At 42.0% G+C, this 18,809-nt stretch overlaps 1 protein-coding gene across 3 annotated transcripts in view; it reads right to left on the bottom strand.

The window, feature by feature from the left end:
• Nucleotides 1–18,809, bottom strand: part of LOC124616772 (3-hydroxyisobutyryl-CoA hydrolase, mitochondrial) — a 33,719-nt gene that overhangs the window by 12,406 nt on the left and 2,504 nt on the right. Inside the window, exon 2 of one of the 3 annotated variants that reach the window (XM_047145164.1) lies at nt 9,974–10,101. The exons of the other annotated variants lie outside the window; for them this stretch is intronic. Within the exon in view, the coding sequence (XP_047001120.1) occupies nt 9,974–10,000 (27 nt within the window). The 5' untranslated portion in view covers nt 10,001–10,101. The remainder of the gene's footprint in view (nt 1–9,973; nt 10,102–18,809) is intronic. 3 annotated transcript variants of the gene reach the window in all.

Raw genomic sequence — 18,809 nt, 5'->3', positions numbered from 1 at the left:
CCCTGTGATTATGAAAGAATGGAAGTGTGTCATAGAGGAAATATTAGAATAGGGCATGACCCACCCCTCAAACTCACCCTGTTCAGAACCTATTTTCAATGTGCCAAATGATCCTGGCACATCAAGGCTGAGCTAAATAAGCAGGTGGTCCTTAGGTCTATTCCACTGCAGTTATGCACATCTGTTTTTGTTGGTATGTGGGTGTACAAGTTGTTTCTGCCTTGACTCTCAACCAAGCTTACTATCAGATTGTGCTTGATGGGGGATCCAAATATATTACAACATTTACTACTAATTGTGATCTCTTCAAATGTAATCCATTACACTTTAGTCTCACAATCAAAGCCTCTGTTATGTCCCAATTGCTGGAGTTTATGTCTTTGGATATCAAATTTAGATGTTGAGATATGCTTCCTAGACAATAGAGCAATTTCATCTGCAATTGGGGGGGAACACACACATCACCTGATGGAAGAGTTTACTCAATTAAGGGAGAGCAGGTTTATTGATAAAACTTGCTTAGGTTGAGTTTGCATTTACATAGATGATGTTTTTGTGTCATATGGTACCCTAGACAGAGTTAGGGTGACTTAAGTCAGACTGAGGCAATAAAGGGTAAGCCCACTGCTGATGAATCCAAAGAAAATAGTAATATTATGAGTGTCTCTCTCTCTCTCTCTCTCTCTCTCTCTCTCTCTCTCTCTCTGTCTCTGTCTCTCTCTCTGTCTTTCTTTCGAAAATTTATTCCAAATTTTAATCTGAAAGCCATGCTCCTGAATGAATTGGAAAAAAGGGCACAAGTTTAAATGGAAGGTGCCTCAGAAAGATGCTTCTGAAGTGCTTAACAAAGCTTTGGTGTACACCCTATTCAGTGACCAGACTAATGTTTCACTGACTGATTTTACAGCTCTCCTACTGAAGATGATCAAGAAGATGGGCGAACTGTATTCTGTGTCTCCTCTGGGTTGTCATCTCTTAAGGGAAAATATTGTGTATGAGTTGCAGACACACAAAACTCCTAATCTGGCCTTGAGTTGGGTTTGAGCTTACCCATGCATGTGCTGGTAGGATAGCAAGCTAGACTACCCATATTTCAAAATTTCAGTTGCAAGTCAATCATGTTGTGTCACTGACAATCTAATTACAGATAGTCTAAAGTAAGACTGAACCAGATGATTTTAAGGTAGATGTAGCCATATGGGAGGGGGAGCAGCTCCTGAATTCTAATATTATTAATCCAATTTTAGGGGCATTTTGGCTTTGTTTGAATGAACCAACAGATATCAGAGAATGATGAAACTATGAGACAGATAACAGACAAGTTATCCAGAGGAGAAGAGGCTACACCATATTTGTTGAATGATTGAATTTTGTATTGCATGGCCAGGAATGATCTCTGCCAGAAGTTCCTGCCTAACTTATTTTGACAGCAGTATAGAAAACTCTTGTCAAAATCCTTGATAATTATATTTGGAATGGTATGGATTCTGGTGATGGTACAGATTTATAGAACTTGGTCCGTTAGTAATGGGGCATACTTCTCACAATGTCCATAGTTCTAGTCACCACATCCACAGCAGCCCCGCAACAAGCAGCCTGCAATCACTACCACAGCCATCGTCTCTACCAACCATGGCCTCAAAAGACACTAAGCTCCTCGGATGGTTGAACTTGGACTTGATGTTTGTTTCAAGACATTACCTTCAGAGACAACAGCTTATGACTTAGAATAATTCACATATTATTCACTACAAAAAAATAAACTAGTAATCTCAGTGACATAATTTTCTCGTTTATCCTTATGTGAGAAGACTGTATTGCTTGGGTCATTCAAACTTTTTTGTTTTAGCTTTGTTATTATACTACTTGGAAATCATCATTTGCCTGTATGGAAACATCCAGGTCACCACAGTTTGAAACACCTGTTCATCACTTACCAATGCCAATGTCATACTCATTAGGATGAGACATTCCAGTGACTGATGAATGGCTTCAACGCTGCCAACCATGAGGCACTCCATCGGGCTTTGTTTGCTTTTCAGATTAATTAATCCCTATCTAATTTGTGGTCTACTGAAGATTTACTGTCAAATAAGATATAAAATGCAGACTGGGTATTGCAGGAAAATCATTTATGAAAAAGAGTAAATTGTTAACATCTAATGTAAAGCTTAGTGTTAGCAAGTATTTTCTGAAGATATTTGTCTGGAGAGTAGCCTTATACAGAAGTGATCTGTGGATGGTAAACAGATCAGACAAGAAGTCAATAGAAGTGTTTGGAATGTGGCACCATAGGAGAATGCTGAAAATTAGATGGGGTCATGGGAATATTAAATAACTAATGAGGACATACTGAATGGGACTAGAGAGAAACAAAATTTATGGCACAACTTGATCAAAAGATGCGACCATTTGATACTACAAATATTAAAGGGATCAAGGGATTGTCAGTTTGGTAATGGAGGGAAGTGTAGTGGGTAAAATTTGTACAGGAAGACCAAAGGATGAACACAGTACAGCTGACATGGATGTAGCTTGCAGGATGTAGGTTTCAATAGTTATGCAGAGATAAAGAGGACTGTACAGGATATACTAGTGTAGGAAGCTGCATCAAACCAGTATTCAGATTTTAGATCATGACAAGATATTTTCTTAAGAGAGTCTGGAGAAATGGTATTAGGCCAGAAGAGACTTTTAAGGGTCCCATATGGAAAAAATATAAGAACTATAATAAAGGAAGATACCCTAATAGAAATGAGATAGGGGATCAAGTTTACCCTAGAAATTTTTGCAGACTTAGTTAAGTCGGAGAAGTTCTTACCATAGTTTTGGGGGCCTCACCAAATTCTCAGATTTATTGCCCCAGTTCAGGCTGTTCTAAAGGAAACTGCACTAGCAACAAAGTTTTGAGCTCATATTTCTCAGCTCAAACTTGCACACACATTGGATGATTGATAGAATGTGTTGTAAGGTGCTTTGTGTATTCATATGTTGGATGCAGTTTCGGAAAAGTTCCTTATACCTTTATAGCAACATAAGTAATTTGTAACTGAACTAAAAACAACCTGAGATATGTTAGCATTACAGTGAGACAGCCCTTCCTTGTTTAAAAACAGGAAAAGGGGGCACTAAACTAGTATCATTGGGGCCCGTGATAATTGCGGTACAGTGGAAGTCCAAACCTGTTCAGCAGATGATGCCAAAAATCAGCAGGCAGTTTTCTTATTGTGGGTGACAAGGCACTGGAGACTTTAAAGGCCCCACAGCTAGCATCACTGCTGTCCACAAGATAAAGACAGGAGTGGAGTCTTGCAGAGAGCAGCAGAATGACTGACACCTAGGCAGCAAGAAGGGCTGTACTTTATATGGAATGACACGGGGAAGACACTTGGTGGCTGATGGCATATTGTGAGGATGAATGAGATGAGCAATGGGGCAGTCCAATGGCAGTCAAAGAGGGAGGACAACATAGAGAAAGGAGTGTCGATGGGAGGATTCCAGTCAGTTTTGTTCCTAGTACCTGTGGAAATCTTCTGGATGACGTGCTTGGACAGTGCCTGTAGCTTGTGCTGCATGCCCTGCGCTTAAGACTCCCTGAGTGAAACACTCCTGTTTAACGGACTGTGTTCTGCTTTACAGATGGTTACAATGAATTAGCTGAATGTGTCATCTTGCAATGCCTAATTTAATTGACTATGTATATTAGTCCACTTATTTCATTTTTAAGTGCTTCTGGGTTAGGTGTCCTGTTGAAGTTAATAACATGACACACTGTTTCCACTTTTTCTGTATTTCGTTACCCAAATTTAATTTTTATTGTTGTCGTATCTTTATACCAGACATTTCTTGTGTATCAAGGGAATTGTGGCTGCGGTGATTTTTATATATATATATATAAAAAAAAACAAAGATGGTGTGACCTACCATACGAAAGTGCTGGCAGGTCGATAGAAAAAAAAACAAACACAAACATACACACAAATTCTAGCTTTCGCAACCAATGGTTGCTTCATCAGGAAAGAGGGAAGGAGAGGGTAAGACGAAAGGATGTGGGTTTTAAGGGAGAGGGTAAGGAGTCATTCCAATCCTGGGAGCGGAAAGAGTTACCTTAGGGGGAAAAAAGGACACACACACACACACACACACACACACACACACACACACACACATATATCCATCCGCACATACACAGACACAAGCAGACATTAGTAAAGGCAATGAGTTTGGGCAGAGATGTCAGTCGAGGCGGAAGTGCAGAGGCAAAGATGTTGTTGAAAGACAGGTGAGGTATGAGCGGCGGCAACTTGAAATTAGCGGAGGTTGAGGCATCGCGGATAACGGGAAGAGAGGATATACTGAAGGGCAAGTTCCCATCTCCGGAGTTCTGACAGGTTGGTGTTAGTGGGAAGTATCCAGATAACCCGGATGGTGTAACACTGTGCCAAGATGCGCTGGCCGTGCACCAAGGCATGTTTAGCCACAGGGTGATCCTCATTACCAACAAACACTGTCTGCCTGTGTCCATTCATGCGAATGGACAGTTTGTTGCTGGTCATTCCCACATAGAAAGCTTCACAGTGTAGGCAGGTCAGTTGGTATATCACGTGGGTGCTTTCACATGTGGCTCTGCCTTTGATCGTGTACACCTTCCGGGTTACAGGACTGGAGTAGGTGGTGGTGGGAGGGTGCATTGGACAGGTTTTACACCGGGCCGGTTACAAGGGCAGGAGCCAGTGGGTAAGGAAGGTGGTTTGGGGATTTCATAGGGATGAACTAACAGGTTACGAAGGTTAGGTGGACGGCGGAAAGACACTCTTGGTGGAGTGGGGAGGATTTCATGGAGGATAGATCTCATTTCAGGGCAGGATTTGAGGAAGTCGTATCCCTGCTGGAGAGCCACATTCAGAGTCTGGTCCAGTCCCGGAAAGTATCCTGTCACAAGTGGGGCACTTTTGTGGTTCTTCTGTGGGAGGTTCTGGGTTTGAGGGGATGAGGAAGTGGCTCTGGTTATTTGCTTCTGTACCAGGTCGGGACGGTAGTTGCGGGATGTGAAAGCTGTTTTCAGGTTGTTGGTGTAATGGTTCAGGGATTCCGGACTGGAGCAGATTCGTTTGCCACGAAGACCTAGGCTGTAGGGAAGGGACCGTTTGATGTGGAATGGGTGGCAGCTGTCATAATGGAGGTACTGTTGCTTGTTAGTGGGTTTGATGTGGATGGACGTAATCTACTATACAATTTTATCCCGCCTATATATACTCAATAATACGTAACCCACTTCCAAACCATAACCAGAAAAAAAATTTTTTTTCCGTTTTCATCACTACCGCTGCTGTAAAATCCACCGTTTCTAGTTCACAAACAGTTCCTTTCACCTATTAAACAACCATTTCGGCTAGTTCTAATAACTTTTGCTTTATTTCCACTTCCGTTCTTCCCACATCACTGATAATTTTTAGCCGCTTCCCACAGGTTTTAACGTCATTATTTCTTCGTCAGACAATTGTTAGCCTCATTTTCATAATCTGCCACCACAAAACCACTCCTTTTAATACATTTACAAGCAGTTTTTTCGAAATTTTCCCGAATTTCTCTGTCCTTTAACGTGTTTTGGCGGCAACACAACCTCCTAACCTTTGTGCACATCGTTGTCTACCAACCCGAAGTCCAACATAGCCCAGCTGTAACCAACACCTATCGGCTTTTTTCACACCAGATCTCCAGTTACTTTCCAGTTCACCTTTATCTCTCCCCATATATTTTTATTTTTATTTTCATTTTTATTATTTTTATTTTCATTTTCATTTAAGCCTCATGTTACACTTTCCACCTTCTAATACCATGTCACCCTCACAACACCCCCACAACGACCCCATTAAGTTTTATTTACATTCCCTCCGCAAACATGCCTTCGCCCTAGCCAGATTACGCTCCCATATTCTATTTTCTCAGACTTGTCTGACATTTGGCATTACCCCCAAAGGCCTCACACTTAAAGTTCCCATCTCTGGCTGCAACCCTTCCTTCCATCAGTCCCTATACCAGTTCCAAACTGAACAATCCATTGCCCTCACCCACCTAATCCTTCACCTACAGATCAACTCAGTCAATGAACACACCCGTCAACTCCTATCCTTAATAAAAGTCCTCAATCTTTCCTCTCCCATATCCACACCGGCTGTTCAAAGCATCCTCCTACAGGCCAACCGCAAATTAGAACAGCATGCCACCCTCCACCTCAAATAATTATCCAATCTCCTGGTTTCCTACCTCCGGAAAGGCAACTCACTCACCCTTCACAACCTTTCCAGCAAACCTCAGCCTCCTCTCATTGCACAAAAACCCAGTCTCTCCCATCTACTCAATCTCCCACTTCCAGCTCCACTCCCTCCAAAACCTCAAAATTCTAATCAACACAATCTGGAACCACAACACCCCAATTCAGTAGTTAACCTTTCCTCCAAACCTCTCTCCCAATCCGAAACCTCTGTCCTATCCAAAGGCCTCACCTTCAGCCCCACTCCCAGATTCAACCAAAAAGGCCTTGTCAAAGATATACTGTCCTACACTCGTACTCTCTGCTGGAAATATCACTTTGCCACGAATAAAAATGCTCCTAATGATCTAACTACCCAAGACACTATCCATATTGAACCCTGCCTGGAACAGTTCCGTCCTCCATCACAGCGGGACCCACCTCCTCTTCCTCAAACTCACCCTCTCCAAACCTTCTAGGAATTTCTGACTTCCAGCCTTGCTTCTCAATCCTTCTTAAAAAACCTTAATCCTACTCCCAACATCACCACCGCTGAAGCCCAAGCTATCCGTGATCTGAAGGCTGACCGATCCATCATCATTCTTCCGGCGGACAAGGGTTCCACGACCGTGGTACTTGATCGTCGGGAGTATGTGGCTGAGGGACTGCGTCAGCTTTCAGACACCACCACATACAAAGTTTACCAAGGTAATCCCATTCCTGATGTCCAGGCGGAGCTTCAAGGAATCCTCAGAACCTTAGGCCCCCTACAAAACGTTTCACCTGACTCCATCAACCTCCTGACCCCACCGACACCCCGCACCCCTACCTTCTTCCTAAATTTACAAACCTAATCATCCCGGCCGCCCCATTGTAGCTGGTTACCAAGCCCCCACAGAACGTATCTCTGCCTACGTAGATCAACACCTTCAACCCATTACATGCAGTCTCCCATCCTTCATCAAAGACACTTTCTCGAACGCTTGGAATCCTTACCCAGTCTGTTACCCCCGGAAACCATCCTTGTAACCATTGATGCCACTTCCTTATACACAAATATTCCGCACGTCCAGGGCCTCGCTGCGATAGAGCACTTCCTTTCACGCCAATCACCTGCCACCCTACCTAAAACCTCTTTCCCCATTACCTTAGCCAGCTTCATCCTGACCCACAACTACTTCACTTTTGAAGGCCAGACATACCAACAATTAAAGGGAACGGCTTTGGGTAATAGGATGGCCCCCCTCGTACGCCAACCTATTCATGGGTCGCTTAGAGGAAGCCGTCATGGTTACCCAGGCCTGCCAACCCAAAGTTTGGTAAAGATTTATTGATGACATCTTCATGATCTGGACTCACAGTGAAGAAGAACTCCAGAATTTCCTCTCCAACCTCAACTCCTTTGGTTCCATCAGGTTCACCTGGTCCTACTCCAAATCCCATGCCACTTTCCTTGACGTTGACCTCCACCTGTCCAATGGCCAGCTTCACACATCCGTCCACATCAAACCCACCAACAAGCAACAGTACCTCCATTATGACAGCTGCCACCCATTCCACATCAAACGGTCCCTTCCCTACAGCCTAGGTCTTCGTGGCAAACGAATCTGCTCCAGTCCGGAATCCCTGAACCATTACACCAACAACCTGACAACAGCTTTCGCATCCCGCAACTACCCTCCCAACCTGGTACAGAAGCAAATAACCAGAGCCACTTCCTCATCCTCTCAAACCCAGAAACTCCCACAGAAGAACCACAAAAGTGCCCCACTTGTGACAGGATACTTTCCGGGACTGGACCAGACTCTGAATGTGGCTCTCCAGCAGGGATACGAATTCCTCAAATCCTGCCCCGAAATGAGATCCATCCTTCATGAAATCCTCCCCACTCCACCAAGAGTGTCTTTCCGCCGTCCACCTAACCTTCGTAACCTGTTAGTTCATCCCTATGAAACCCCCAAACCTTCTTCCCTACCCTCTGGCTCCTGCCCTTGTAACCGCCCCCGGTGTAAAACCTGTCCCATGCACCCTCCCACCACCACCTACTCCAGTCCTGTAACCCGGAAGGTGTACACGATCAAAGGCAGAGCCACGTGTGAAAGCACCCACATGATTTACCAACTGACCTGCCTACACTGTGACGCATTCTATGTGGGAATGACCAGCAACAAAATGTCCATTCGCATGAATGGACACAGGCAGACAGTGTTTGTTGGTAATGAGGATCACCCTGTGGCTAAACATGCCTTGGTGCACGGCCAGCACATCTTGGCACAGTGTTACACCATCCGGGTTATCTGGATACTTCCCACTAACACCAACCTATCCGAACTCCGGAGATGGGAACTTGCTCTTCAATATATCCTCTCTTCCAGTTATCCACCAGACCTCAATCTCCGCTAATTTCAAGTTGCCGCCACTCATACCTCACCTGTCTTTCAACAACATCTTCGCCTCTGCACTTCCGCCTCGACTGACACCTCTGCCCAAACTCTTTGCCTTTTAATATGTCTGCTTGTGTCTGTATATGTGTGGATGGATATGTGTGTGTGTGCGCGAATGTATACCCGTCCTTTTTGCCCCCTAAGGCAAGTCTTTCCGCTCCCGGGATTGGAATGACTCCTTACCCTCTCCTTTAAAACCCACATCCTTTCGTCTTTTCCTCTCCTTCCCTCTTTCCTGATGAAGCAACCGTTGGTTGCGAAAGCTAGAATTTTGTGTGTATATTTGTGTTTGTTGGTGTGTCTATCGACGTGCCAGCGCTTTTGTTTGGTAAGTCACACCATCTTTATTTTTAGATATATTTTTCCCACGTGGAATGTTTCCCTCTATTATTATAGAAGTCATTCCCTAATATCTTAATAAACACCCCATCATCCTCTCTCTTCTTCCTGTCAACGATTTCCACATTTTCCTATTTTAGCTGATTCTGCGGAGATCAACCTCACACCTCATCTTTTCAGTCGTCCTATTTTTCAACATCCTTCTGTAGCACCACATCTCAAACACTTTGATTCTCTTCTTCTCCAATTTTCCCCACATTCCATCATTCACTTCCATACAAAGCTGTGCTCCAAGTGTGCATTCTCTGGTATTTCTTCCTCAAAAATAAAATGTATGATACTAGCAGAATTATTTTGGTCAGTAATGCCCACTTTGCCAGGGCTAACCTGTTTTATACACCATCCTTGCTTCCTCTGTCTTAAGTTATTTTGCTTCCAAGGTAGCAGAATTCCTTATCTTGCCCCACTTTTTGATCACCAGTCAAGTTTTTCACTAATCTCATTTCTGCTACTCTTCATTACTTTTATCTTTCTTGGGCTTTATCTCCATTCACAATCTGTACTCGTTAGACTACTCATTCCATTCAACAAAAGTCTGCAAGACTCCTTCAATTTCAGTGAAGCTTGTCACTGATACACTTTCACTCTGAATTTTAATCTCAGTATTGAACCTTTATAATCTTTCTACCACTGTTTCCTCAACACACAAATCTGACAGTAGGGGCCCAAGACTACATCCCTTTCTTACATCCTTTTTAATATGAGCATGTAGTTCTTTATCTTTCATTCTCAATATTCTGTCTTAGGTTATTTTGAACATCTTGCACTATTTCACAATTTTTCTTAGTCAACAAATCTTATGATGGTGTCTTGGTTTTCCTTAACTCTTGATTCAATTATCTAGCAAGAAGTTAGAACTGCTTCTTCGGCATCTTACCTTCCCAAAAGCCAAACTTAACTCCATCTAACAAGTCCTCAATTTTCTTTTCCTTTTTTATGCGTACTATTCTTGTAAACATCTTGCTTATCAGTCCATCATTTCACTGGAAATTCACGTAAAACAATCTGAAACAAGAATGATTAGTTTCAGGATCTGTCTGATTGCTCTCATTATGTAAAGCCAAACAGCTACCATCATTTGAAGCCTTCTACACTTATGAAATTATAATTTGTATCCTACATTGTGACTTTAAGTGAGTAATGAACAAAAGTGAGCCATTGTATATTGTGCTGTCACAGACACAGCTCTCCATAATGTATTAGGATATTCTGTTATGTCGTTTCTTAAGCAAAGTACTGAATGTAATAGAAAGGCTACCTGGTAACTTCTGCCTCTAGCATACATATATAACAAAGTGGTAAATGTTGTGGCATCCAGTTATCAGAAGACCACTCCCTGATGCCAATGTTGCAGTTCGAGAGTTGGGGTTGTGATGTGATCAGGAAATCAAGCAAACAATGAGACCGAGTGGTCCAGTGCATGCCCGGGGACTTTAGTGATACAGCAATAGCTGTAATAACATTTACTGGTTGAGTAGAGTTTATACAGGTATAACTTCACCAGAGATGCAGTTGGCGGGGTGGGCATAAGCAACTGCGCTGCTACCCACCCGAATGTATTGTGATGACTCAGTGAGGCTACTTCTCCCGTGCTCTGGAAGACAGCCCATCATACACTCACATGGGGACAGCCAACTATGATCCAATTACTCTGGTTGTCATGAAGGCTAAGCTCTGGTCATCCACCATGGATTAACCAAGACTGCAGCTGATGCTCACAATTCAGCCAGGATGCTGCTTGGACACACTTTGTCTGGCCTATGCAAAGATGGCACGTTGCGGATTATCCATGATGACCCAGTACTGGAGGAGGGTTGGCCGCTCACAAGTCTCCTCATCCACAATGACCCTGTAATAGGTGGCGGTGGCGGCTGCAGCAGCAGCAGAAGGAAAAGAAGCAGAAGGAGAACACAGCTGTGGCACGCATCAGGTTGGCTGCCTATCATTAAGTCAGCTAGCCACCGTTGACCAGCGTGTTGTGGTTTCACTTAAAACGGACGGTCTTTCTCTCTGGTTATGGTGACACGGACAGAATGGCAGCATGACAGAATGCATTCTTGAGCTCTGTAAGCCCATCTATTTAAGAGGTACATCTATAACATAGCAGCTCTGGCTGTATGAGCACATTTGTCACCACTTTCCAGAACCATCAGGGTCCTTGGCCTTGCTGTGATAATTCTGGGTCACTGAGCTTGGTTTGTTCTGCCTACGTTTGATTTTGTAGTGGCGCTCGAGTGGTGCAGTCACATATTGTTACCTCACAGTGCCTTTTTCAGCAGCACAGCAGTGCTTGCATTTCTGTCTTCCCTGTTCCAAGGTCTGCTGCATTGGTGGTGTGTCTTGTTGACATAGTGACTGACATCACCCCAGCAGTAAACTATACTCTGCTCTTGGCTCACCAGATGGAACTTTACAAACTAAATTTTAAGCCTACTCAGTACAATTATTCTGCTGTGGAACACTACTCCCCTACTTCAAAAAAATCGTCCTGAATTTTATCTCTGTTTGTCCTCTAAACTATTTCTTAGATCTACTTACATAATTGTACATGATACAAAAGTTTGTTGCTCTCTGAAGCTGACTTACATGGATCGCCTCCTTACTACACATTATCATTCTAAAGTTTGAGTCCTTTTTTCAGTTATGTTCCATCATGCTTATTTCCATTCCTTACAAGTTAAATTAATTTACAGTTCTATTTTTCTAAGTTGCTCAGTTTATGATAGTTAACCACTTGACAGTTATCTGATAGGTCAGTAAATCTGGAAGATTATACTTCTATGCCCAAGACAAAATTAGAGTATGTAAACTGCAATCATATGGCATAACTAGTGGTCATAACACTTATGGTTACCACATCTCAGAGTTGGTTCTCGTGATATTGCTGAATATGTTGCAACAATTGCCCAAAAGATGCTATCAGTGTGTCCAAGAAATTTACGAGATCAGGATTCAGAGTGTCGTTAGGTAAGTTAGATTTTGTGTTGGCAGAGCCTCAAACAGTTTCTCTGGCCAGTACAATGCAGAGGCAATGAACTGGAGTACAATCTTACCTGTGGGAGTGTAACTGGTAGCAAGAACTTTTTCCTGCAAGTTGTGCCTTTCATCAAAACACTATTATCACGTAACTCTAATTTTACTATGTCCTGAGGTTTCCTTTCCTTATAGTAGTCCATAATTATAGTTTCTAGTGCAAAAACTGAGTATATCCAATGTTCTCCTATCTTTTGAAAATTTGGCCTTTGTGCCAATATTTCTGTCTGACATTCCGCTGTCTTTGTTCTCTTCAGAAACAGTTGCATCTTGCATGTCTGTGCATCAGTCTACACTTCTCTGGCTCAAAAAATGGTGATGTCCTCCTTCAAACGTTCTCGGAGGTTCCTTAGTGACATAAAAGCACGAGCTTCTCCGTGCTCAGAAATAAGGAACACCTCTCGTATCTTTACTAGAACCTATTTCCCCATCACTGTCCATCTTTTTGGATATGGGTGAACCATGTCACATCAATACTGAATGTACATTCGGATCTCTGGTAGCTGAGCTAACTTTGCTTGGTCTGTATTTACATCCACGTGCGATGTGTGGTAAAACATTGCTAAGTTTTCCTCCAATACTTTTGCGATTTGTCATAGTTCTGCAAGGAATTCTTTCTCTGCTAGTTGCAACCCTGTCAAGAATTGTTATGGCTTCAGTAATACCAAACTCAACTGTTTGTTTACTGCATGGTAGACTGCTTGCTGTAGTGACCTCACTTCAATTCTTGCATCATTGAGACAATCTGCTAATGCTTGTAAGAGTCTGACTGCTGCTAATTTGCTGTTCAGCGAACTCAATTGTTTTTGTATTTCTCCCAAATCACTGTTTACTGTTTTTCACTGTATCTGGGTGTATTGGGCTAACGCCATGTACCATCTTGGTGTTGTTTGTAACATCTCACTCTAAGTTCAACAACTGAATCGTATGACACCCTACTATAGCTTTGGTAGTGCCTGTCAAAGTTTGAACCTGCCCAAACATGTTATTCAGCTCCTGGATATCTTCCTTGTCTGCTGTTCCAAATAAGTTTTTAATATTTTCTTTCCTGCGTCCAACCACCCTCTCATCCTATGAACTACCTTCTGTGGTACAATGTGAGTGATTTGTGTCAGACTCTTATTTTGCAATATGACAACCTCAATTCCTCGTATTCACCCTGCGCCTCAGTGAGGATTTTATTAAAATTTTGTTTTTGTAGGGAGTCCACAGCCTAGCTGTATTTTAGAATGAAAACATAGTCCAAGTAAGCTGTAACCTGTTTTGTTATCTGTGCAATTAGCCAATTTCAGCTGAGGGTCACTTTCAAGCACATTTTTTAAGCTTTACACTTCACTTTGCATGAAGCTTAAAATATGTGCTTGAAAGTGACTAACATTTGAAACTGGCTAATTGCACAAATAATAAACAGACTACAGCATACTTGGACCATGTTTTCTATTTTTGAAGTTTGTTATCCTGCACTTCCTCATGCAGCTGTATGAACACTTCCTGCGATCTATAGACATCATTCCCTATCTCCCACATATCAATGCCCATTAGTGACTTGACAGCAACACACATGATTGTCAAGAAAATAACACCTCTGCCTCCAATGGTAGAATGTTAACTGCAAGCATCACTCCTGCATTCATATTGTGAAGCAACATTAGGATTACCACAACCCACCAGGTTGCTCCTAGCGATTCACCACCTACGAAAAGGAACATCCATCATCTCCTCCCTTCTTCAAGAACACCTAAGCAATAGTAATAATAGTAATAGTAATAGCAATAATAATAATAATAATAATAATAATAATAATAATGAAAAAGAAAAGAAATAATATGTGCCAATTACAGACCTATAACAACCTACAACACAACTTTGAATACATTTGACAAGAATAAAACAACTTTTAGACATAACACAGCTAAACTTAAATGCTAAAATTTGTCACATGACAATACATAGGGTATGTTACGCATATCCTGCTTGTGTACTGGTATACGCTTCCGAACCTCTAGTCACTTTAGTGCACCCTGACTCTGTCCTCTTGACTTGTGCCAATGAATCCACCATTTAACTAAAGGTTTTAACTCTACTCACATGGGAAATAGACATTTTAGTTGGAAACTGCATTTATGTTTTACATAGTAAGTGACTAGAAACAGTCAGGAGTCATCACCGGGTGCCCTCAGTGTGTGGCCAGTGAAGGAGGAAACTGTTTTATATGGCAAGTTACATAGAGCAATTTGTGTGTGAATGTATTCATTAGAGAACTACTGAATGAGGTAGGGCAGCTGTTGGGAGGATGGAGCTCTCCCGTCCAGCCAACCCGATTTCAGTTTTCAGTGGTTTTCCTGGATTCTAAGGCAAATGTCAGGATGCTTTAATCAAGGCCATGGCTGACCAACTGTCCTATTCTCAAAGCATGTTACGTACACTGTTTTATTTTGGCCCATTGACTGGCATTGTATTACCTTGATAATTCCTACATCATTGTGAGATGATCACTGAATGAATAAATAAATAAATTAAAAATAAAATAAATGTTTACTGGAGAAGTCATCTCTATGACTTGATAATGATTCTGATACTTAATCAAAAATATTGTCATCTTTCCCTTCGGTATGCTGGGGTTTGTGACCAATATCTACTGATCCATTCGATACTGCAATAATTTTGCATGCTGTGTGGACTGTTTCTGTCACTCCAAAGCTTTAGTATAGACTTTCTTTTCTTTCTGCCATACTTCCCATATTCTTTTAGCAAATTTCTTAATTAGTTAATTGTCCAGTCCTAACTACGGAACCATGACATCAAAAGGTGACAGCATTTTTCTACTGTAAACCCCCCCCCCCCCCTTGCAAGGGGAGATACCTGTACAGATATGAACTTAAAGAGCTAAATATGCAAACTATGTATTGCAAATGTATATCCCAGTCTGTATGACTGTTGTTCACATAATAGCTCAACAATTTAGAAATGATATTATGTAAGTGCTCCATGCTCAATTAGTCTGTGGATAGAACGAGCTTGTTCATAATATCCAGATATGAAGTAATGTCAGACCTGTTTCATCAAGTCTGATACAAAATAATTTGTGTCAATGGAAGCGTCGGATTCCACCTGTCTGCTTTGACCCATGTGTTGTGGTGTGTGCCTTCATTATGGTGCGGGGTTTATGAGTTGGTTGTGTTTGTAGATGGCCATTTCCATCATACTGATGATGTCATGGGTCAAAGACGGGAGGAATGGGACACTTCTCTAATCCCCAAAATATGTGTCCTGATCTGTAACTACGGTATTAGGTAGTCAAAATTTTAGATCCAGCTGTTCCCTATTGTACTAGCTTGCTGATCAGGAATTGCCACCATTGTTAAGAGCCTTGAAAAATTAGCTATGAATGTCATTTCATATTTATTTCCAGCAGGTGTCTTATTACAATGTCTTTAAACATCAAGTTCAGTCATCAAAAAACACTTAAATACTTCTGGTAGCATTTGCAATGGGGTTTTTTGAAGACTAAGATCAGCGCTTTGTGCACAAGACATACAGTCTTACGTATTGCTTGACATCACATTTCCTTGTTTGCTGCCAGAATCTTTCCATTACACTGTCTGTCTGTTTGGCGTCCTCCACAATCTGTCAACACATGGTCATCCACCTGCTGAGCACTTTGAACTTCCTCGAACATTGTTGGAACAACTATGCATGGTTCGCATTTCATCGTTCTGCAGAGCAAGCTCACTTGTATCGTAAACTGTGGTTTGACCTAAATGCCTGACAGTCTTTGTTGGCCACTTGTGCTCTCTGCAGGTGTGTTGAACATTTTCCTAAAATGTTTATAACTGCAACTTTCCTACTTTGCGTACCTGCATTTGTGTGCTTCTTGTCCTGTTTGTATTCTACCTCAAAATAAAACTTGCTGCATTTTGAGTGCCCATCTTGTTAACCTACTAGACATGTCTTTTAGTTCCAACAACAATTTTAATGAAGCGTAGTTTGTGACAACTTCCATCCATACAAGAAGCATCGAAAGTACACTATCCCACGTATTATCACCAACACCACCTTTTCCAGAATGGAATAGCTGTGCTCCACTTCGTTCAACTGCCTCAACACATATGCTACTCGATCTTCTTACCCATCGATGTTCTGGCTCAAAATACAACCAACCCCCCCCCCCCCAATTGTTCGTGTCACGGGAGAGGTTAAATTCCTTCTAAAAATCAGGAAAGACTATTAGCAAATCAGAAATTAATACTGCCTTCAATGCCTGAAACACTGCTTGGCATTCTGCTGACCAGTGGAATTTCATGCCCTTTGTCAACAATCATTCAAGGGTTTAGAAAATAAACAATTTTTCCAGCCTTCAGTTGGAAAGTAATTTTTACTCATTTACCTAGGATTCGATTCCTGTAATGGAATCTTCTTCAGAACAAAAAAATAAATTATTTTGAGAGCCAAACACTGGCGAGTCACAGTTTAAAAATTAAAACAATAAAGCCGCATAATCATAAGATTGTGTGTGTCAAGATTAAAACCATTAAGGCGAACGTTGACTGAGCTACGCCGACCGTCTACGTTCGCCTTAATGGTTTTAATCTTGACAGACATAATCTTATGATTATGCGGCTTTATTGTTTTAATTTTTAAACTGTGACTGGCCAGTGTTTGGCTCTCAAAATAATTTATTTTTTTGTTCTGAAGAAGATTCCATTACTGGAATTGAAACCTAGGTAAACGAGTAAAAATTACCTTGCAACTGAAGGCTGAAAAAATTGTTTATTTTCTATACATATAAGGTTGCTGACGCGCTGCATTATGTTAAAGATTCAAGGGTTTCTACAATCTCTGCAAAATCCTTTATGAATTTGCAATAATAATTGCACTAACCCATGAATGGCTGTAGTTTTGTTCTTTGTGGTGATGTAAAGTTTCGGATTGCCTCTGTTAGGCAAGTATTGGTTTCAACATTTTTCCTGCTAATCACATGCTTCAGATAATTTACATGCATCAGCACAAAATGGGACTCATCTATACTAAGCATCAGCTGTGGAGATCACAGCCCGTTGAATACTCTTTTGTGCGATTCACATGCTCTGGTAAATCCTTTGAGAATATGATATCATGCAAATATACTATGACAGTTTTCAGCTTCAACTCACTTATAACCTCATCCAAATGGTATCTGTTTACACTGATAATGTCCTCATGGGACCATGACAGTAATCTTGGTTCTATCCTCAAAGACTACCTCCAGCTGGTGGTAACCACTTCTGAAATCCATTGTTGTAATGTACTGGTAGGTATCCTCCTAGGTTATCTAATGTTTCTGTATTATTAGGAACCACATATGCAACCGCCACGGTCTTTGCATTTAGGTAGCCGTAATTGCTACAGAATCTGTACTTTCTGATAACATCTGTTGACCTTTTGGCACAATGAAAACATCTGGGCGCCATAGGCTGTCAACGCACTCAATAATACCTTGTATGCCAGCTGCTGACCTATAAATTCCTCTATTACAGATTGAAGGTGCCTGGCTATGTGGTATGGCTTCCTACGAAATGGCACACTGTTACCTGTAGGTATGTGGTGTTGGGTACTGATGTTACTGGTAAAGGACCCTACATTTGAAATAAACCCACAAACGGCAGTAATAAAACTTTCATTACCTGCTAATCACTGCCTTCCAGTGACCCACTTTTACTTTTAAAACTGCAGGACTGATGGTTGGTTTGCTGCTCTGGCCATCAAATGATCTACCAATACGTTCCTCATCTCATACTTCTAATGTGGCAACCAGTAGGCCCTTTGGCAGCCTAATCATGCCCATGCTGAACTTAACCAGACTTACAGGAGCCATAAATTCCAGATTAATATAACTTGCACACACTACAGTTCTACACACAAAGCAATGTATTCTATCCAATTCTTCATTTTCCCTAACATTTCCTTCAAACAGTCACAAATCCGCAGGCTCTTGTGCTTTAACAAATGACACCTTAAAGGTGCTACTGCTGTCTCTGTAAATTGACATGGCCCAAAACAAAAACACTCCACATACCTTCAATGACAAGAAAGTTACTCATCACAACAAACTGTGAGTAACCACAACAAATTGTGCTGGTATGCTAAACAGAGCTGTAGATTTACATTCACTGCCACTGTAGTCTTGAGGTGCAGACAATTCTGACACCAATGTTGCAGCTTGAGTGCTGCCATTGTCTTCTGATCAGGACGTCGAGAGAACATTGAGGGTAAGTGGTCCAGTGCATACCATGTGGCATCCATGATAAAGCGATGTAAAACCATTCATTGGCCGAGCTGAGTTTACGAAGTTATAACTGATTTCAGAGCCGAAGTTGGCAGTGAGGACATGGGCCATGAAGGAGTGAGGATGCCTTATGAGCAAGTTGTGCCAGCACTGCCACAGATTAGTGCCATAGCTGCATACTGTGCTAGTGACAGTAGCGGAGTGAGGAAGGGGCTGCCCACCCAGACATGCTGTGACGACCCAGTGCAGCTACCACCTAGGTGCTCTCAATGACAGCCTGTTGTGCCCTCAGGCGTATATTGCCAACTGTCATCCAGGATTCCAGTTCTCGTGAATGTTAGGCACCAGTCACCTACCACTGATTGACCAAGACTGCAGCAGATGCTCGCAAGTCAGCCAGGAGGCTGCGCGGATG

Source organism: Schistocerca americana, chromosome 1 (assembly GCF_021461395.2).
Source record: "Schistocerca americana isolate TAMUIC-IGC-003095 chromosome 1, iqSchAmer2.1, whole genome shotgun sequence".
NCBI classification, from domain to species: domain Eukaryota; kingdom Metazoa; phylum Arthropoda; class Insecta; order Orthoptera; family Acrididae; genus Schistocerca; species Schistocerca americana.
Note: the sequence above shows the minus strand (reverse complement) of the source record. Positions and strands in the feature narration are given on the sequence as shown.